This window comes from Triturus cristatus, chromosome 7 (genome assembly GCF_964204655.1).
Source record: "Triturus cristatus chromosome 7, aTriCri1.1, whole genome shotgun sequence".
NCBI classification, from domain to species: Eukaryota; Metazoa; Chordata; class Amphibia; order Caudata; family Salamandridae; genus Triturus; species Triturus cristatus.
The window spans coordinates 914,396,385-914,416,718 of NC_140590.1; the positions used below are offsets into that span (position 1 = coordinate 914,396,385).

The 20,334-nt window shown below is 41.6% G+C and overlaps 1 protein-coding gene across 2 annotated transcripts in view; it reads right to left on the reverse strand.

The window, feature by feature from the left end:
- Window positions 1–20,334, reverse strand: part of SLIT3 (slit guidance ligand 3) — a 1,010,870-nt gene that overhangs the window by 157,064 nt on the left and 833,472 nt on the right. For both annotated transcript variants that reach the window (XM_085617848.1, XM_085617849.1), the window contains 4 exons: window positions 14,386–14,454; window positions 11,145–11,216; window positions 8,593–8,664; window positions 1,027–1,098 (listed from right to left, as the gene is read on the reverse strand). In XM_085617848.1, coding sequence (XP_085473974.1) covers window positions 1,027–1,098; window positions 8,593–8,664; window positions 11,145–11,216; window positions 14,386–14,454 — 285 coding nt within the window. The remainder of the gene's footprint in view (window positions 1–1,026; window positions 1,099–8,592; window positions 8,665–11,144; window positions 11,217–14,385; window positions 14,455–20,334) is intronic.

Consider the following 20,334-nt stretch of genomic DNA (forward strand, 5'->3'; position numbering starts at 1 on the left):
CACCACATTGTTTATTAGGTCTTACTGTCGTACTAGTCAATGTAAATTCCCCAGCAAGTTATTAAATCTGGCACTAATTCTTGACAAGTGGCGGATAGCCATGTGCTGAAAGTTGGCCCTCTCCCCTCCCTTACAGCTGTGACGCACAGATTTACTTGCTGGGATATTGGCTGAACAGGACGCGCTGCGCAGACTCGGTGTGGGTCATGGTGGGCCTGCCTCACCTCCTGACTGGGGAAGATACCGCACCACAATAGTGTCCAAATCGGATGAGAGACCGCTCTGAACTCCTGGATGATGCACCATATATAAACATATATATAGTTTTTTGTGGAGACTGCATTATTACGTATGCCATATTTGATCATGTTGTGTAATGTACCTGATATAATACTGTGTTATATTGCCAAACTGTGTCACATGTATAAGTTTCCTAAAATGCTAATAATGACGTATTTAAAAAAAAAACAGTAGTAGTAGATGTAATAGTGGAAGTAGTAATAGAAGTAGTAGTTGTTGAAGAAGTAGTATTAGCTGTATTAACACAGCAGTAGTTGAGACAATAGTAGAAGAAGTAGCAGTTGTGGACCTAGTGGTAGCAACAGTAGCTGCACTGTTTTTGTCACTGCCACCCCCACCACTACCACCAAAAACAATACTATTTAATGATGATACTAATACTGCTGATGATGATATTATTATTACAAGTACAACTGGAACTACAAAACAATAATAACAAAAGCATAACAATATCAGTGGTTGTAGATCAGTGTAAACGTTTGTCATCAGAAGCTTCTCATTGCCAGAACACGCCAATCACACCTGCTGAGTTCTAGCACCATGAGAAGTGAGCGTACCACCACCCTATTATAACTCATTAATTACATGCATGCCACAGACACATACTGTCTTTGGTCACTTATCTTTTTTGTAGAATAAGAACCAGAAATGAAGCTATGGATCTATATGTCACTTTGCAACACTATAAATGGGGTTCTCCAGTGGCAAGAAGTACGGGTTACTTACAGATGGGAGAGGGAAGTGAGGTCATTGAAGGAGCCTTCTGGAACGCTGGAGATGTCATTGCCATGAAGCGTACTAGGGAAAAGAAGAAATGATAGGTTAGATATTGGAATCTGATTGGTCGCCCTGATTGTGATGCTTACAGGTAACACACACTGCCCTTGTGGAGACGAGCTTGCTGCTAAAGGAATATATAGGCTAATTTAAAATTGAGAATATCGGTTTACAGAGCAATATGTTCATAAAAGGGGTAGATGTCCTGCAAAATATTGTTACCTATTAAAAAGGGACATGTGATTCTCAGCCTCAGAGCGGTGACTCACTTTGATGGCAATGAGCCCAGCACGCTAAGCTACTAGCCAGTGGCTTCGCTGCTCAGCATGACCGTGAACAGCTTTGAGTCACCAAAAGGAGAGACTTGTGAAAATAGTGCCTTCTCTATTGTGCCTGGGTGCAAAGATAACACTCTCTCTTGAGTACATCTGGGAGCATCCAGCAGATTGGCAGTATTCCATGTTGACCTTTTGCGACAGAATTTTTGCCACTATTTACAATACAGGACAAAAAAATGTCCACTGTTTTAGCTGTTTGTGGAATGCAGTGTGGAGCAAACAGATTTTGCTCATGTCTGTATAAGAGATCTAGGGCCAGATGTACGACCTTATTTTGCATGCGCAAACTGGTTTGCAACCCGTTTGCACATGCAAAATGTGACAGGGCTATATACAATAACTAAATAGTGAGTCACAATTTATTTGCGATTCACTATTTAGGAATTGCGAGTCGCTATTAGGAAGGGGCGTTCCCTTCCTAATAGCAACCCCAAAGCCATGTATGAATGCTTTGCGACAAACACTCGTAAATTACCACCCTCTTCAACAGTGTGGTAAAGAACTTGCAAAAGGGAAGGGGACCCATTCCCCTTTGCAAATGCAGGGAAAAATATGTTTTAGGGGCAGGCAGTGGTCCCACGGCCAGCACTTAAAAACATTAAACGAAAAGTTTCATTTTTTTTAAAAAATGCATCCCGTTTTCCTTAAAGGATGCTTTAGAAAAAAAAAATAAAAAAAACCGCTTTATTTAAAAGGAGTCCCAGACAGAGGTCTGTTGAGCCAAGCAGGCCACCATCCCTGGAAGGGCCAGCCACTCCCAATGGGGTTGCAAATTGCAAGTGGCTCATTCATGAGCCTCGCATTTTGTGACCCCATTGGTAATCGCAGACAGTGTCTGAGACACTGTTGTACATTGAATTTTACGACTCACAAATGGTCGTACTTTTGGCCCCTAGCTCATTAATATCCGTATAAAAAAGAATAGAAAACAGTTTTGTCCTATCTTTGCGTGTATGAAATGAAAAGAACTGACTTAGTTTGGTTCAAACACAACCCATCTTTAAAATTTGAAAAGTGAATCAAATTTGCTTTTTTTGTTTGGATACAGCAAAACATGTGAGATCACTTTGTGCCATGAGGTTCCTGGTGCAAGTCCAGTCTGCTCAGTTCCGTACTAGACACAGAGCAAAACGGGTGCCAAAGGATTTGCTATGTTTTTCATCAATACAACACTTCTGTAATATGACTGATGGAGCGAATGTATTTTATGAACTGAGATGATGAGGGAATATCATGGCGTACTCATCACTACACGTTTGAATAGTAACAAGAGACATAAACAAATTGCAAATGGCGTTTCCTGCTCTGTGCAACCATATGCTTGGATTGAAAGAACACACAACTGATCCTACAAGTCCAAGAACATCTTATTTGGCTTATGTGTGCGGTTCAATAAAGTCGTTCAGAAACAGCGTTCTAATACCTTTGCATTGTAATTGTATAGTTTGTGTCTTCCAAAAATCCAAGTCTCTCCATTGTATTGAGAAAGGTTTCATAGCACAGACAATGGCCTTTGACACTATCAGACTATTTCACTATAACCAGTGCTTTAAATGTGCAGGTACTACCAGGCAATCGGTACCTGCACTTCTTTCATTTAGAAGGGATAGTGCCTGCACTTCCCAGCACTGCTCCAGTGCTTTTAATGAAAGAGTACCGGCACCTCTAAGCAGCAAACAGGTATTCCAGGACAAGTAGTACATGCACTTCTATAATTCCATTTCAAGCGCTGACTATACTGAATGGGCGGTGACCCATCAAAGACATCCTTTTCGATGCCCGTTGATCGACGTCTTGTCATAGTATTCCATAATACCAAGGAGGCAGTGACGGCCAGTAAGTTTAGGAGGGAGGGGGCGGACGGGGCACACACGCACACATACACATTCACAGCCATACATTTACACACGCGCGCGCACACACATCCATTCACAACACTCATTACCAAACATTCACACTTGTACCCACCATACATTAATTTAAAAAAAAGCACACACTTACCTGCAGCTCTGCCTCTGAGGTCCCAGGAGTCATGCGACTGCTGCCTTCCCTTATTGTCTGACGTAAGGTCAGCCAGTGAGGGAAGGCAGCAGTCCCAACGTCATCACAGAGTGGGATGGGGTAAGTGAGACTGCTGTGACACTCGACCCCGGGCGCTTCAAGACTTAAAACTGAAGCGTCCAGGTACGAGGCAATGAGTGACGCTACCCCTCGTCATTGAGGGGAGGGCCTCAGGGACCTTTGCTGAGCTGAGGAGGTCACGCCCACAGGAGCTGTGACATCCTCAGCCCAGCAAATTTCAGCTCAGGCAGCCAGGAGCCTGTGCATTTAGCTCAAGTCTGGCTCCTGGCTGCCTGACCTGAAAATGAAAAGTGTCTGTCAGGCTGACCTTTGTTCAGCCTGACACACACTGTTCATGAGGGGCAAAAGGTGGGGGGCGTGGCCCCTCATCCCCAATGGACCGGCAGCGCTGCATGGAGGTCACTAAGCTAGTTGTGAGTGTCGCCTGTGGACGTCTACATGTAATCTGAAGGTCACTCATTCAAATTACGGCTTCAGAGGCGTAGTATTCATCACTGGTCAATAAAACGAGAATAAGAACGTTGGGTAAAAACTGTCATTATGTCTGACCAAATATTTTGTGGCGCGTGATGCTTATATAGTCAGTATTAGTTATGCCCATGGCTACTGGAATTATGCAGCTGGGGAGGAGGAAATTATGTGGCATGGTTGGCATTTATTATGTAATTGTTTTCACGTTAACACTGTCTGAGTTTCACCTCATTAGTACCAGTTTAACATCCAAATACAGGCAAATGCAACGGAAAGATGCCCAGTCAATCTTTGCATAGGGTCTTCCACTGTGTGGCTACATGGGTCACCATAATTTCAGAAGCTTGTGATCCAGTTGAGCTAGAAACAAGATTTTTGCTACAAGCTGCAGATTATCTAGCAGTTAATGCATAATGTGGCCAATACGGCAAATCCATTATTGTGAGGATAACGTAGCAGCAGCAGAATCGTGTCCCGGCTATGCCTATCCAAACATTGTAGACTCATTTTCCTTTCAATGCTTCCTTATTCGATCTTAGAGAAAGATCATAAAAGCACAAGATAAAAAAAAAATACAATAAATATAAATACAAAATTATATATCACAGCATTACAATCTCATTAGAGTCACTCATCCCCACTACTGTGTTGTTTAACATAGCACAGTGTGAGATACAGGGTGACTGAGCCGTGCGGGGAAATCGTGCGCTGACATCTTTTTCAACACTCAACCAGCCCACACGCAGCTTGTACGTATTGTTTCTACTGAAAGTGTGGAAATTGCTCTGCTGTCTTTTTTGGGGGGGTGGGGGGGTGGAGTGGGGGGAGGGGGGTCTCCCTGGAGGCCAGGGGGTAATGAATAAGTGACACTAACATATTGCCTGCTGTCACTCTTAAACCATCCCCCCCGCTGGAGATTTGGCTTTTAATAACTGTGGAGATGACAGGGGGTGAGAGCTGTCATTGGCACCGCAGTCTCACAGGGCATTATAAATCATACCAATCTAGAGGAACAAAACCAGGCAGCGCGTGCCAGTACTCAAGGCTGCATCATTTTGCTAATATTTCAGTCTTGAGAGGGGTCACTGCCCTCCAGCTCATATCAGGAGGTTACTTTGGTAATTTTATAAAATCTGTCCTCTGAAGATTTAAGAAACAAACTTGAAATAAGGCAGTATGGGATTGCTTCTCAGGAGTCTGTGATACACAAAGACAGAACGCCTCACTTTATTGATCTCATTACATTGACATGAGTAGCAAAAAACATATCTGCCAATGTTTTGCAATTAAAGCGCGTGGATCAGACTGAGAAAGGACTAATGAACCAAGAAAATGAGAATGGAGGTAACATGTTGTATATTTTACATCCTTGACAGCTGAAAGTGAGGAACACAATAAGGAAACGGCCCAGCAGCTGCCATTTAGACAACCTGCACCACTAAGGCTAGCAGTTACCACCTCACTGGCCTGCCCACACCTGCTCCGTAGAATGAAATGTGTAATTAAGTGATGGGAAAATGGCATAAACCACCTGAATAAGAGATCCACATGTAGGTACAACACCTGTACAATATTAAATGCTCAAAGGGTGTTTGTGAATTTGTTTGGGCCTGGATGCTCTTAGCTGGCCTTGCTTGATCGGGTTCAGTATGTTTGTTAAACCACACAAATCTTTTCACACTCACCAAAACATTGATTTTGCATAGAATCTTATTATAACTCACAAACCAAGAAACATGTTGATTTTTCCTGGAATCTTACTTGCTTGCTTAATCTCTGCTCAGATTCCATGTACAAGGCTATTGATTATAGACGGTGGTAACTTTAATTAAAAAACATTGGCAGAGCCAATATGTCAGAAATTGGACTTTTTGGGCTTTGTCAATGCTTGTTTTGTTAGGGTTTTGTTGTGGTATTTTCGGGTACACTACTGTGTCCTCACCAATATAAAAAAAAAAGCTAAAAGGAAAAATAGTTTTTTGTCTCAAAAAGCATGCCTTGCCATATGAGTACTGGGCACTTAAGTACTTTCTGTGAAGACGTGCTCCTTGCGAAAGAAACCAATGCCATCACTTGCACCCAGCGCAATAATTTTTGATGTCACCCCCACCCCAAAAAAAATCACCTTTTCTATGAGGTCCCTCGGTACCACGCTCTGCCAGTACCCCTTATCGCTCCATAGGACTTCTCTCACATGCTTTTTATTTGTTTTAGATCACTACTCATACCAGTGTAGGATGTCAGAGCACTTTACATCACACACAGTATGCAGAACCAATGATTCATACCTGTGTAATTCTGTATATAAGAAATGTGAAGTAAGATAGTCAGGATTACAAGGTGTAGGAGTCACATGTCACAATATTGGTGGGCAGTATATGTAAAGAGAGTTTGGTCTGGAGAAGCACAAACTCAGAATTTAAAATGTACTGCAATGGTCAGCGTTACTATGACGAAAGTATTTCTTCCCCAATTAACCCTTTTTAGCACTATTAAAATAATGAAAGACTGGGGGAAAACAGAATGTTCTAACCTATACCATGCAGCTTGCATGCAACTCTTTGATGACAGTTCACAGGTCACTTTGCAATATTAAGGATCAGCAAGAAAAGCAGTAACCCACTGAGCGATCCACATAAAATAAAGTTTAGTGATTTGCGTTAGACGTATAATTTGCAACAGGCATCTTAACCTTCTACGCTATTGTAGCATGAGTGGAAACTACAACTAGATACAACTCCAATCTCTCACCAGTAGGAACATTAATCACCAGAGTTATCTTGACATTATCATTGTTGCCTGAAAACGTCTGGACACACAAGAAACTCTGCTGTGAGTGTTTTTTAAATCCCTATTATTTCTAAACATGGCAGCCCCCTCCCCCCCAATTTCCCCCCCCTGAGGTTAGCGCCAGGGGCAGCTGCACCGGTCGCTCTGCCCTAGAGCCAGTCTGACGTGCACCAAAGAAAGTCAATGAGAGAAGTCGGCTGACCCATTGACACAGGCTGTATGCCATAGTGAGTGGAAGAAAGAAAATTGTGATTGACACAATAACAGACCAATTGATGAAGAGGACTTGATGAAAGAACCCATACGTCAGGATATTATCTACATAATGTTAGTAAAATCAAAAGGTCTTTGCTACACCAGTCCTAAAATGTGTTAAGCCCTACAATACCAACAGATTATGAAGTATTTCACTGCAGTTATCTAGAAAATAAATATTTGCCGCTGATCACTTCCATGTTTTGCAGACTTACATCTGTGGCTTAAATAATACATACTGCTCCCCTATCTTACTGAGTTATCTTAAAGTACCCTGCTACTCCTCAGTCTCTATAAGGTTAAACATCCCAGGCAAACTGTACAGTAAGTAACCTGCTCTGCATTATAACAGTTTTGCCAGATCAAGGAGTTTTTGTGGTACAAGAGACCAGAGAGAAAACTCTCTGCAGCTCTGCGCTCTATGTGATTATGGCATGTTGCCAATGACAGATAGACTATTAAGCAGTGGTGGCTGGTAGGAAATGGTGGCAGGTGAAGGTGGGGGGGTAGGAAAAAATAAATGATAAAAAATAAAATAAAACGTACCTGGTGGTCGACAGCCACCGCCTCTCCTCCAGCAGGAACCAGGAAGCACACAGCTTCTCAGAATCCCCTGACCAATCGCAATGCTGCCTTACAGCAGCATTGTGATTGGTCTGAGCATCGTGGTTCAGCGCTCAGAGAGGGACTGGGAGGCTGGCCATGTTTGTATGTTGACTACACAGCTTGTACAATACAGCCTGTGGAGAACGTGCAGAGTGCGCATAATGGTTTGGCCGGCATGCGCACTTGGGGTGCAGCCAGCACTCCTCCTCTAGCCTCGATGTCAGGGGAGGCCAACCCCACCCCGCCTCACCCCGCTCTAACAACCTGTCTGCACTGCAGTGCAACTGCAATACTAAAAATAAAATGATAATAATGGACGTTCCATTATTAACATTTTATTTTTACTTTGCACTGCTTTAAAGCAGTGGGGTGACACTCTTCCGCCTTAGTGGAGGAGCCACCCCTGCTATTAAGGTTATTTAGAGACCACTCGAAATAGTACTCCTTTTAGTGTGGGTGACTAATGTTCCCCTCCACAGGATCTGACTCCACTAACAGTTGGTGGCAGCTGATTCTAAAAGTGAAGTACAGGCCTTTTAACTTGAACCCACTGAATATCCATGCTACAGCTGCAGTAAAAATAGACATCCTCATTCAACTTTTCTGTTGCATATGTCAGTATGTGGGTACATATGAAGTGGGATGCACAGAATGAAAGACACCACAGTATGCATGAAGCCCCTAAGAGTGCAGGGTACTCTATAATGTTAATAAGTCACAGAGATAAATATCATCTATTTTCCTGTAAATTCCACATTTCCATCTCAGTATTGCACAGGTGCATAAACGTAATATTTTACCTGCTTCCTTGGATACAGGATATCCTCTAACTACATGCACACTGAAAGTAATTGCTCAAAACAATGCCTAGTGTTTCAAACCGACTGGAAGCCATCTGCTCATTAAAGGACCGGCTGTCACCTCAATGTCTTAATTAAGAACACGGCAGATAAATTAAACAAGTAATACTTACAGCACTCTGAGAGATTTCAGACCATTAAAGGCATGGACTGGGATGCACCGCAGCCGGTTGTAACTCAAGATCCTACAAGAAGCAGAAGATAATATCACAAGGTTGTTTTTTATTCAAATGCATGTTCTGTTCAGCTGACATTATCAATTTAAGTCAGGAGTGAGGCTGAGGGAGGTGGTGAGTGACTGCCATTAAATCTATCAAGCGGATTCACACAAGACCTGCTTGCAAGACCCAACATTACTTAGGCCAATGTTATGTGCTGGGTAGGATTGATGTAGGAATATGAAAAATAATCCTGCAATAAAGAATGACAAGTTATGTTCCAGTCAAGACATCAATCCATAAATGCATTTTCCTCCTTCTTCACTTTATAGAAGCTCACATTGATGAAGGGAATATAAGGAAATACATCTCTTTCATGCACCCAAGGACAACAAAGATGAATACACAGTATAGTCATGCCACTGTGCTCACATTCCACCTGATATGTCACATAATATGCAATAAAACACATAAGACCGAACTCCTAACACCCATCTCATATGTTCTGGTTTGACATATAGCAGCAGATGTACAAGGAAATGTCAGAGCACGGAGGTGCACCAAAATTGGCAGTGCTCCGACATTTCCAAAACACAGGGATACGCTGTATTTACAACAATACGTGCACCCCTGTGTTTTCCCTTTTGCTGAACACCTTCCTGCACATAAACAAGCGTTTTGCTCTTTCTATGTGTGCTGCACAATGCAGTTCACATAGAAAAACAAAAAATGAGGAGAAATAAAAGTATTTCTCCTCGCCGTTATAATGGCTGCATGTGCATGGTGTTAGTTTTTGGGACTGCCTCAGATTTACAGATCCTTGTAACTCTGGGGCAGCGTCAAAAAGCAAAGGGTGTTGCAGTGGAACGCCCACAGCAGCACCCAATGAATGCTCCTTTCATGCAGATACCTGCATGAAACAGTACCACATTTACAAAGTGGTGATAAGCCATAAAAAGTGGCTTAATGCTACTTTGTAAATATGGAGCAGGGCATTGCGCCACAGAAACGTCATTAAAAGTGACGTTCCTCTGGTGTAATTCCCCTGTAAACATGCCCGTTAGTTGGTTATCTGAGTGCACAACAGCACTCAGCAAATGGCAAACAAGTCTCCACATGCAGGGTAATGACATTCCTACTGATCTAGAAGTTGTGGAAACAAAAGAGATGTCCTCTTAACTCAGTCCACATACACTAAAGTCATACACTTACATTTTGAAGAATAAGACACAGGGACGTGGCCAGCATAAAATGGAAACCTGCACAATACTCATAAAACAGCAACACAATCCAAATCAGACTGTGGTCAGTGATGCAAACCTTGGAACCAAGTTGCAAGTTCTTTGAGATGATACAATGACAGAATATTTTTTATATAAATGTTATGACGATCCTAACATAGAAATTTGCACTGAAAACATATTCTATCACGTACTCATGGGCACGATTCAGGGGTCGGGGTTAAAAGTTTTAAATGTGTTTGCACAGTTCAGAGAGGTATCTGACCCTTCTTAAAGCCTGATGAAGTTCAAAAAAAATTCCCGTAGCCTGTTGTCCTGTCTGTGAATGGTGGACCATCAGCCTGCAGAGAATGGTTACTATTTTTTCCTGTTCAAATCCATGGCTCCCCAGTGTTATGAGTAGAAGTGGAGAAATACTGAAGATCTATCCAGTGGTGGTGGCACAGCTCGTGGGTGGCGGGGTGGGATGTAAAACCTTTTGTAAAAAAAATAAACACTTTCCTTGCCATTGGGTCCGGCATTTCTGCTCCTGCTCTCCTCCATCGAACCCCAGGAACATGAAGCGCAGCCAGGCTCCCCTGACCAATCACAATGCTCTTCTGACTAATCACAACACTGCAATGCAGCATTGTGATTGGTCTAAGCGTCGTGGGTCGACGCTCAGCCAGGGAATGGGGGCCTGGGCATGTTCTTCAAGCAGGCTGTAATTCAGCCTGCGTGGAGAACAGGAAAGTGTGCATGACTGTTTGGCCGGTCCCAGAGGGCCAGCCAAACAGTCATGTGCACTTAGGAGGCGGGCATATCATTTTATGTTTCCTTTAGTTGCACTGCTTAAAAGCAGTGGGGTGACGCTCATCAGCCATAGCGGAGGAGTTGCTACTGGATCTATCTGTTCCTTTACCTTCTAAATTTCTGACGTAAGGAGCGAGACTTCAGGTGGACAATGAATGCTACTGGCTAACTTTGCAGTGGAGAAAGAAAAAATGAGTGATGGCAGGGCTGCTGGAGACCTGCTGCTGGACGTGCTCACTGTAAATGCAAATTAACCTCTTGGAAATGTGAACAAACTGAAATACTGCATGTGCCAAAGTGATTTGTGTTTTTGGTATATATGCCCATGTGCTTTGATTCAATAACATCAAGACTTTTGGTAAAGAGACAATAGGGTGGAATATGCAACATATTAAAAAGGTATCACAGATAAGTAATCTAACACACATTACTATCATTAATGTACATTAGAAATAGATGAACTGGTTTACTTACAGTGTTGAGAGTTGAGTCATGTTGCTGAAAGTGTGATTGGCCAGTATGCTGATGCTGTTATTGCTCAGGTCACTAAAATAATAAGTACAAACATATGTAATTAATTATTTTATGAACAAGGACAGAAATATTGTATAGTGTACAACATGTAATGGGTTATCTAAAGTGCCAGGGGTTGACTAAGGGACTGTTATTGAGAATCTCAATAAAATATCTATGATTTTGGCACAAGGATTGTGACGCCTTACAGTGTCTTCTTTGTCATTCTACCACTTCCCAGAAGGGAGAGATTTTTAACATTCCAGGCAGCTGGATGCTGTCACTACACAGGAACGTATTTGTGTATCTAAAAGGTAATTAAGGCCAAAGAGATGCTTTTTTCAGTCGTAAATTCAAACATCCTAATTCACAGATTCAATATATGTTGCATTTAATGATTGTAAACTGAATTTAAGTATAGTAAAATATGCCATTATAGTACATTTCCAACGCTAAAGCAGAATAGGGGCGTTTTTTAATACACTACACTGCGGAAGTAGATAATAAACTCTGGGCCTCATTTTCAATATTTTGATGCCTGGCAGCGCAGGAAGCTTTCCTGCTGCGTTGCTATGCGTCATAATAAAAGGGCAGGAGTGCGCCGTATCTCAAAGATACAGCGCATTCCTGTCCTTCTCCCATGCGCACAAACAGCAGTCGTGCACCAATGCAGACACCCTTGCATCATGCTGCAAGGGTGCCTGCACTGAGGGTGTGATTGTTTTTGTGCAGGAAGGGCCACCAATCATTTAAGGCATTTTCCTCTTTCTATATGCATAGAAAAAGGAAAAAACTAAGAGAAATACAAATATTTCTCCTTGTTGCATCTCCTTATGCCTCCCCTGGGAGGTGTAGGATTCTGACGTATTCCCAGGTTTACAAAATGTTGTAAATCTGGGAATGCGTAAAGTTCCATGGATGCTCCATGGGAACACCCACAGCAACACTCATGCAGTCATGCGTGCAGTCATGCGTGAAAGGGAAACATATTTACAAGGCCATGAAAAGGCAGGCAGGGTGACTTTACATGGCCTTGTAAATATGGGGAAGCCCATTGCGATGCTGATGCATCAATAAAAGTGAGGCACCGACGGCCAATGGGCTTGTACACAAAGACCTCAGTAGCTAATAGCTCAACACTTGCTGGTAGATACACACCTTCGAAACATACACAAGTTTAGTCTGGTGCAAAGGAAGAAATGGAAAATTGTCTTTTGAGGTTGGATTGAGAAAGGAAACATTGTTTCATGGTATATAGAGTGAATGGATTTCTCCACAGGAAAACATACTTTTGATGTGGAGAAAAAAGTGTCTATTCTGCTTGGTTCACAAATGCATATTTTTCAACTACGTCAATATGTATCCAAGCAAATCTTGAGCTTTCAAGAACGATTAAAAATCGACCACTGTCACAGGTTTTCGGGAGTACCTCTGGGACTATTTGTAAATCCCATAAAAGTCGAAAATGTACTCAAAACATCTAGGGGAGTATATTTCTGAATTCTGAAATATTTGGTGATCAGGCTGTAACTTTGAGAGTGGATATACACTTTACTCTTTACTCAGTGCTAAAAGAAACAAATGACAGATAATATCATACAAAAATAATAAAATGTAATTCTGAAACTCCCAAGTATTTTCAGAAAGTTAAAAAAGTGAACGTTTTGTGCTCAGATGAAAGTAGTTGTGCTCAGAGATTCTCACTGGAAGAGCATTTGTTCATTGTGGAAGAAATCACATGTTGTATACATTCAAATCCCTTTTACTGCAAAGAAAACGCAATCACAGAAATAAAAAAACTTAATTTTAACTACTACGTGACATGTGGCAATACTTTACGCCCCTTTGCGAAGTTTCTTCATCAACCGCCTTCTTCACCAATACACACTCAAGGAAGCTTATTCCTCTATGATCAAATCCACAGGAGTTTTATGGTTCAACACTAATTGTTATTATGGTCCTGCTTTTTTCATAATTCTTAACATTTCATCATCTATTATAGCTGGTACTGGGTTCGAATTCTTCCAATACCAACTGCGCATTCCATCTTTCTAAGTTCAAATTGCTTGTCATTAATCTGGTTAGAATTGACACATTGCTTAAGGGGCTTAGGGCAAGTATTTATAATTTATTCAAAAATTCTACCGCTTTTCTAGTGAAGGGAGGCATTTCAGAGGTCAAATTGATTAAATTCAGTCTGGCAATGCCATCTGCCTAACAAGCCTGATTAGTTTGGCTCCTGTCGTCTCTCACTCATGAAATCCATAGTGTAAGGCATGGGAGAAATGGTGTGATAGGAATAACCCAATCTTATGTAGAGAGTATGTTATTCAACAAATTTGCATGCTCAAAGAATAAAGTGCAGATTGCATGCTCTGCACATTTACAATACAAATTCAACCTGATGTACTCAGTTCGTCAACAAAACAATCCATAGCAAATAAGCTGCTTATTAGCGAGATCATTATTCAGTTTTTTTTCTTTCAGAGTTTTATATTGCGCGAACTTGTCCCGAAGGTATCAGAGCGGTTTACATGAGCCAGTTGTGTTACAGGTGGACACATTTGTTTTGTTAGGTACGGGGAGTTTAAGTGATATGCCTAAAATCACAGGATATTGAGCGTCCCTGCCAAGACCTGAACTCGGTTCCCCAGTTTCAGGGTCGACCGCTCTAGCAAAAGATGAAACCTCATATTGGCAGTCATTAACATATGTTTTGGGCCAATCAGCTTACTAATGATTAGCATCTATTTTGCAAAGGCAATCCCAAAAGACATATTAGATTTCGGTAGCAATGTTAAAGAATTTGTGTTGTGGTAACACAGGGCTTTGGATGTGGTCGTCGTGAGCCCTTATGATAGACTCGTCTAATGTATCCTGAAATCAACCCAGGAATCTTCCATCCATTGACTTGAATTTACTAAGTTGCTCCTAAACCCACTCATGTTTGATGTACATTATTGACTTGAAAACACATTTTTGTAACCTTAGTGTGCTTCTGTTAGTAGCAATTGGACTCCTGAGGCTTTCTTTTGGCACCAGAGTCCAACTAAATATTCCAGGGTGTCTGTCTACCAAGGCTCATGGAGGGAAATAGAATTGAAAACACCTTTCCATGTTGTTGTCTGGACTGCATCTGTACAGAGACGTAAAAAGCTCTTGGGCCATTTAATTTAAGGGCAGAGAAAAAAAAAAATCTTACATGAGTGTTAGATGCTTGAAGCCAGAGAGTTCCTTCGGCACAGCTGTGAGGTGGTTTCCTTCCAAGTATCTGAAAAACAGAGTAAGAAAACAGAAATTGTGAGAAGTGCAGTCTTAAAAGATGAGACAAACATGGATGGCAAGAAAACAATAGGTACAATGCATAAGGCTGGTGTAACAATGCTCACAGAGTTTACCTCATTAGGTAGCTATGCACAAATGCTTCCAAGATGTAATTTGCATTGCCAAAAACACGGAAAATGCAATTATATCTTGCATATTGGTCATTGAGACACAGAGTTCTTATTTGTTTCAACTTATTCAGCGAAGGGAATCACCCCACAGTAAGTAACCACTTACTGCGGGAAATGGGGGAGGGAGGAAGGTTATTAAATTAGGCAGACTGTCATATTTAACAAGGCAAAACAGTCTGGCTTTACATTTAAAGAGATGTGCTGCAACTTTGCTTGGTTATGATTCCAATTGTGTGTTGTAGATATTTGAACCTAATACTCTTGTTATACCATTTTTCACTGATCCTTGTGGGTAAAATATACAGAGTCAAGTAATGCAACAGTACATGTCAATGGCTGCTGCCCAAAGTAATTGAGAAGCTCCAAAGAGCGCAGATCTATCAACTTAATCTTGGTTTAAAAACAATCACCACATTTTTCTAGCATTGATGTCCTGCCATGACCAGCCAAGCAGAGGTTTGAATTAAAAAAAACTTTGCCTTATACACAAGGCACTACTCAGCCTCACTATGATCTACCACTTGAAGCTTCAGGGGCCTCCTACACATGTCCAAGTTCATACTATTATAGATATTTTTTGATGCTCCCGTTATGATGCAAATGGTTTGGTGAGAGGTCCATGCATACATAGACCATGCACCCCTCTCTGTGAAGCTCTCATGCTTTTCCTTTTCCTGGAGACAGATTCATCAAATATTGGGAGGGATTGGACACCTTCCTCTCCCACCAGGCATATGGATTAGGCTTCAACTAACCAGTGATGACTTTGATTCGGTTTCACTGAAGTACCATAAACACCTTCCTTTGCAAATCGTTCAGACGTCGCCATGATGCAACACAAGTTCCATATAAAAAGATTAAGATGAAATAGCATAATAAAATCTTATTAAAAATGGATAACATTGGAGTACCCTAACTTCGCCTCAATATAACAGTGGGTTTAGCTCCACTCTCATGTTCATAGCTGAAGCACTAAAATACAGGTGAAATGATTTGAATGCTGGGTTCTCATTCTAAACTTGCTTAGGTCACACAGCAATTTATTTGGAAAATGTTGTGATAGCGCAAGTCCAGTCCCTGAACATTTAGCTTCAGTTATAACACATGGGACTATATTCAACCGTCATACACAGTTGCTTGGCAATTTAAATATTAATTTCAATCAGCCAGATTATATTTTATCAATCAAGATTAACGACCCATACACTCTTTGCAATTTAAAGTTTTACCTCAAAGTTCCTACTCATATGAAGAAATATAGGTTAATAGTAATCTGTTGAGACTCGCCATTACATCAGACCTTTTCACCTATAGAAGTCCCTAGGTCAGATTACTGTGCAATACCTTTTTCAAGTCCCCTTAAACCTGCTTCTAAATTGAACACAGTCCAATTTCCACCAGCAACTATTTGCAGCTGGAGCAAGGATCCAGTTGATTCTCTTATGTCGTTTATGGCTAATCATAGGCCGTCAGCAACTAATTATCCTTCTGTGCTAATTAAGGATGACCATGATGGCCAGTGAAATTGTTCCAATAGTCAATAAACCCAGCATAATGTTTTGTCAATTGGCAACTTGGTTCATCAAGGAGATTTTTGAGCTCAAGCGTTACATATGTGAATTGGAGCTTCTTCGCGACCAACGCTATGATTCTATCACGAAATTAAAGTGGCAAAAAGCAAACTATGTCTACAAGAAAGCAATTAGGAAAGCTAAACCAGTCTTCTATTCTAACAGGGTTTTATGGTGATTAAAGAACTTCACAATCCCCCAAAGCATGTAGGTTCAAAAATAATAATACGATTTTAACAAAGCAAGCACACCCGGCCGTGTTGTGCGCCATTGAAGCTTCCGCCAGACATTATTTGAACCTGCAATACAGACTTTTTGTCTGAGTTTGTCCTATGGACTCAGATAATTTAAAAAATAGTTTAAAGAAGTAAATTCATATGATCCTTGTATGACCTTTTACCCTTGAAGCAGCACAAATTGTATTGCAGTCTAAATTTGTGTTGGCCAAGAGCCATTTTAGATGCATCTTTATCAACTGGCCTTGTATCTTCCCGTTTTAAACCAGCTTGTGTGACACCCTTGATTAAAAAAAAAAATCCACTGCCTGTAGATACTCTGTCCCACCCTTGTCCATCTCACAGCTGCCTTATTTGGCACATCTGTTAAAAAAGGCTATTTTTAACCAGCTATTCACTTTTATTGAACAAAATGCTCCCTTACGTCTAGTTGATTTTCGCAGATGTGTGGTTAATCATGTCTCTGCCACTCTGATCCTTTTGGACCTTTCAGCAGCTTTTGACACAGGGTGCCATACAACAGTATTACATGGGATGTTGGATCTGGGAGTTAGAGATTCTCTGTTATAATGGTTAGAAACTACTTATCTGACAGACCTTTCAGATTATACTTCCACCCCTTCATCTTCGGCATGACCATGTAATTTTGGCCTTCCTCAGGGGTCAAATGCTTAACGCATTTGTATAATCTCATATGGTCTGCTGACTATCTAACTTGACTTTCTGGACTTTTTAGTTCAAAAACTGCAGCTAATCAAGAACTTTGAGGCCAGAGTGGCTTTGGGCCTACGTCCGGAAAAAAAATGTTACCTCAGCTTCGCTTTCTTTACATGATTTGCATGTAAGAAAACACATACTTTTCAAGTCTGTGTTCTTAATTAACATGGTAATATTTGCCCTCCACTGTTCTCCGCTAAGCGCTTTCAATGGTACCATCCAACTAGAGATCTTTTTTATAAGGACAAAACTTTCCTCAAGATTCCCAATATTCATTGAAAGACAACAGGGGGACAGGTCTTATCAGTGTCTGCTGCCATGCGTTGGAATCGGCTGCAGTTTAATTTACACAACGAAGATAATTTGATGAAATTCAGCAAATCGTTTAAAACAGGGTTATTCTCTTAACATTTTCTTACAGCAAGTGACTTTTTGTAGCAGCTGTCTTTTTATGTTTGTGTGTTTCTAGAGCTAAGATACCCCTAGTGGGTAAATGCATGACTCCATAAAAATCTAAACAATACCAATAATTTCTTTATCAAAATATTAAAATATAAAACATTCACTAGCAGATTAAAACTCATGAGTCTTTTTAAACCCCAGTGCAGGCAGAATTTACAGAACTGATTCCTACATTAATTGTGTGACACAGGCAATTATACAAACCTGTGTGGACTAAGTCACCTAGGTAGGATGGGTAATATTTTTGAACACGAGCAATGGATTCTTTATGAGCCGAACGTTCCATTTGCCCTGCATCTTTCTAGATGGCATAACAACAGCGCCACAAATATGTATGATCAGTCTTTCCAATTGTTTTAGATAATTTAAATATTTCTCCTCACTTAAGCATCTCTACTCATTCCGAAGTGCATTGGTTACCAAGAGAGGAGGTTTAGAGGCAGACGTCTGGTGGGACATGTGGTGTGACTCTCCGTCATAATCACAATGGATGCTGAACGGAATGTTCACAATTATTGTTCCCTACGAAAAATAGACAGGGCCCCACTGCACTGCATCTTTCAATTACAGAGAACATCTTCTGTCCGTGCTCTAGTTAAGTGCATAGTTCTAGAAAACACCACAAACCTTTGTTTATAAACATTAAACCCAAATGCAGAAGTTGTGACTGGAAGTTTAAAATGTAATATCGGTGATGAACCACAATGATACAACCAATAACATACCTTTGCCTATCCCAAGCATAAGTAATAATGAACAAAAACAGACCAAAGCAGTATTTTAAAAAGAAAGGGTGTACTCAGCCCCACATCTCTTACTTTGTCACTGTGAGTTGGGGAAGAACTCATGAGGGTGGTCCTTACATGGAGCTCACATTGACACTACTGGACATCTAGAGGTACCAACTCAACTCCGAGCAGCTGATACTTACAGACGTTTTATGAGGATTTCTGAGCGGTGCAACATTTAATGGGCAGAAAACCATCAATAACTATTAGTGGTAGTCACCCAGCTATTTAGTAAATATGAATTCACTAGGCACTGTCTGGCTCCGACATTAAAAAGGGTTTTATGTTCTTTACATGAAAAGCAAATATGAAGCAAGCATTGGTATAGCCAATAGGTCTCGCTTTGGGACCTTATAAGTGTAGAAGTACCATCACCACAGTCCAGGACCAGAGCAGCCGGGTGATGACAAACACCACAGCGATGCCCAGGACAGCCGCAATGCACCTGGGTTTTGGGACTGGGGTCCCTGACATAGACCATGAGAGCCAGAGCAAGGACGGGGCTTCAGAGCGGGCTATGTACACTGTGAGGAGAGGGTACTAGGGGATAGACAGGGGTGAGCTACTTAGAATAGATAGACAGGAAGAGAGAGGAATAGGTAGTCTGTGCACAAAATGCTGAATGAACTACAGACAGAGGAGCAGAAAGAGTGTGTGAGCAAGAGAGAAAGAAGGGGTGTGTGCAAGAGAACCACTGATCTTGAGCAGATTTGGAACGGTCCCTCTCTCAGCCACTGTTCTAGTGTTATATATGCATGCCAAGGGCTCTTGGGACATCTGTTCTGGGCTGCTCCTTGTGTATTCTACGAAGTGGATTCCAGTGTCTCAGTGAGTAATCCGAGGCCAAGGGGGAGAGCATTGTGTGTCTTGCCAAACTATAATACATCATTTATTGTGTGACGTTCATGATTAGGCCTGCTCATATCATGGCTTAGCTCTAAATGACACGCCAGACTCATGGCTCGTCTCTCGCTATGAATATGGAGGCGCACCCACCTATGTGTGTGATTTTGTGCCTGTGACGGTGTCTACATGACCTGCTTCTGGAGTTAAGAGTTACCGACCCAGAAACAGAAGTAGATACTTTACTTCAAATACTTTCCTGTTTGAAATATCATACTGCACTTGAAGCGTATGTAAAACAAGTAACGCATTTAAAGCAAAACTAGAGGTTTATAGCTACACGGACAAGCGATTTTCCTTCCCAAATCCGCAGGGATTGATGGCTCGCAGCGCTAAAGAACTCCAAAGGGACGATAAGACCTTGGACGTACTTCATAACTCGAAATACAAAGCACCTATTGGTCAGTTATGTGGCCTGTTAACGTTTATTCAACATCTTGTGGTTACACCTACTCTGGGCTTGACAAGGCAGCTGGTGGATGATTCTTATTTATAACATTTGAACATATTAAAAATAAAATAATACTTTTAAAAAGTGGACAAGACAGATGCTTCACAGGGGCACTTTCATTAATTTTCCCGGTTTTGGAAGAAAAGGAAGTAGTGACGAGCTTCTTCTGAGAGGAAAGTGAGAAGAGGACTGCAAAGCCCGGTCCCCGACACGTAAAGTGCTGAGGTGATTAGAGAGTCGGAGGAAGAGTCCTTGTTTCTGGAGATCTGGCTGCCACTTCAGTGCATTCTTTCAGAAAGGAACTCTCAACCATTCCCCAAAAGCTGGCCCTGCTGCAGTACTGCCTTAAATGGCCATTCAGAGGACGCGGGCTTTGAAAACAGATTAAAAGCATTTGTGCCAGGCTCGTCGCGGAGGCGGAGCCGGGGCTGCTCGGACGGCCCGCATGAAGTCGGCATGTACCTGTTTAGATTGAGACGACCTCCCCCTTCTCGGATCTCTCTGCTCCTGTGTCCCGATGTAGGTCACGTGGAAGGGGCTGGACTGTCTCATGCGCTGTGCAAACCTA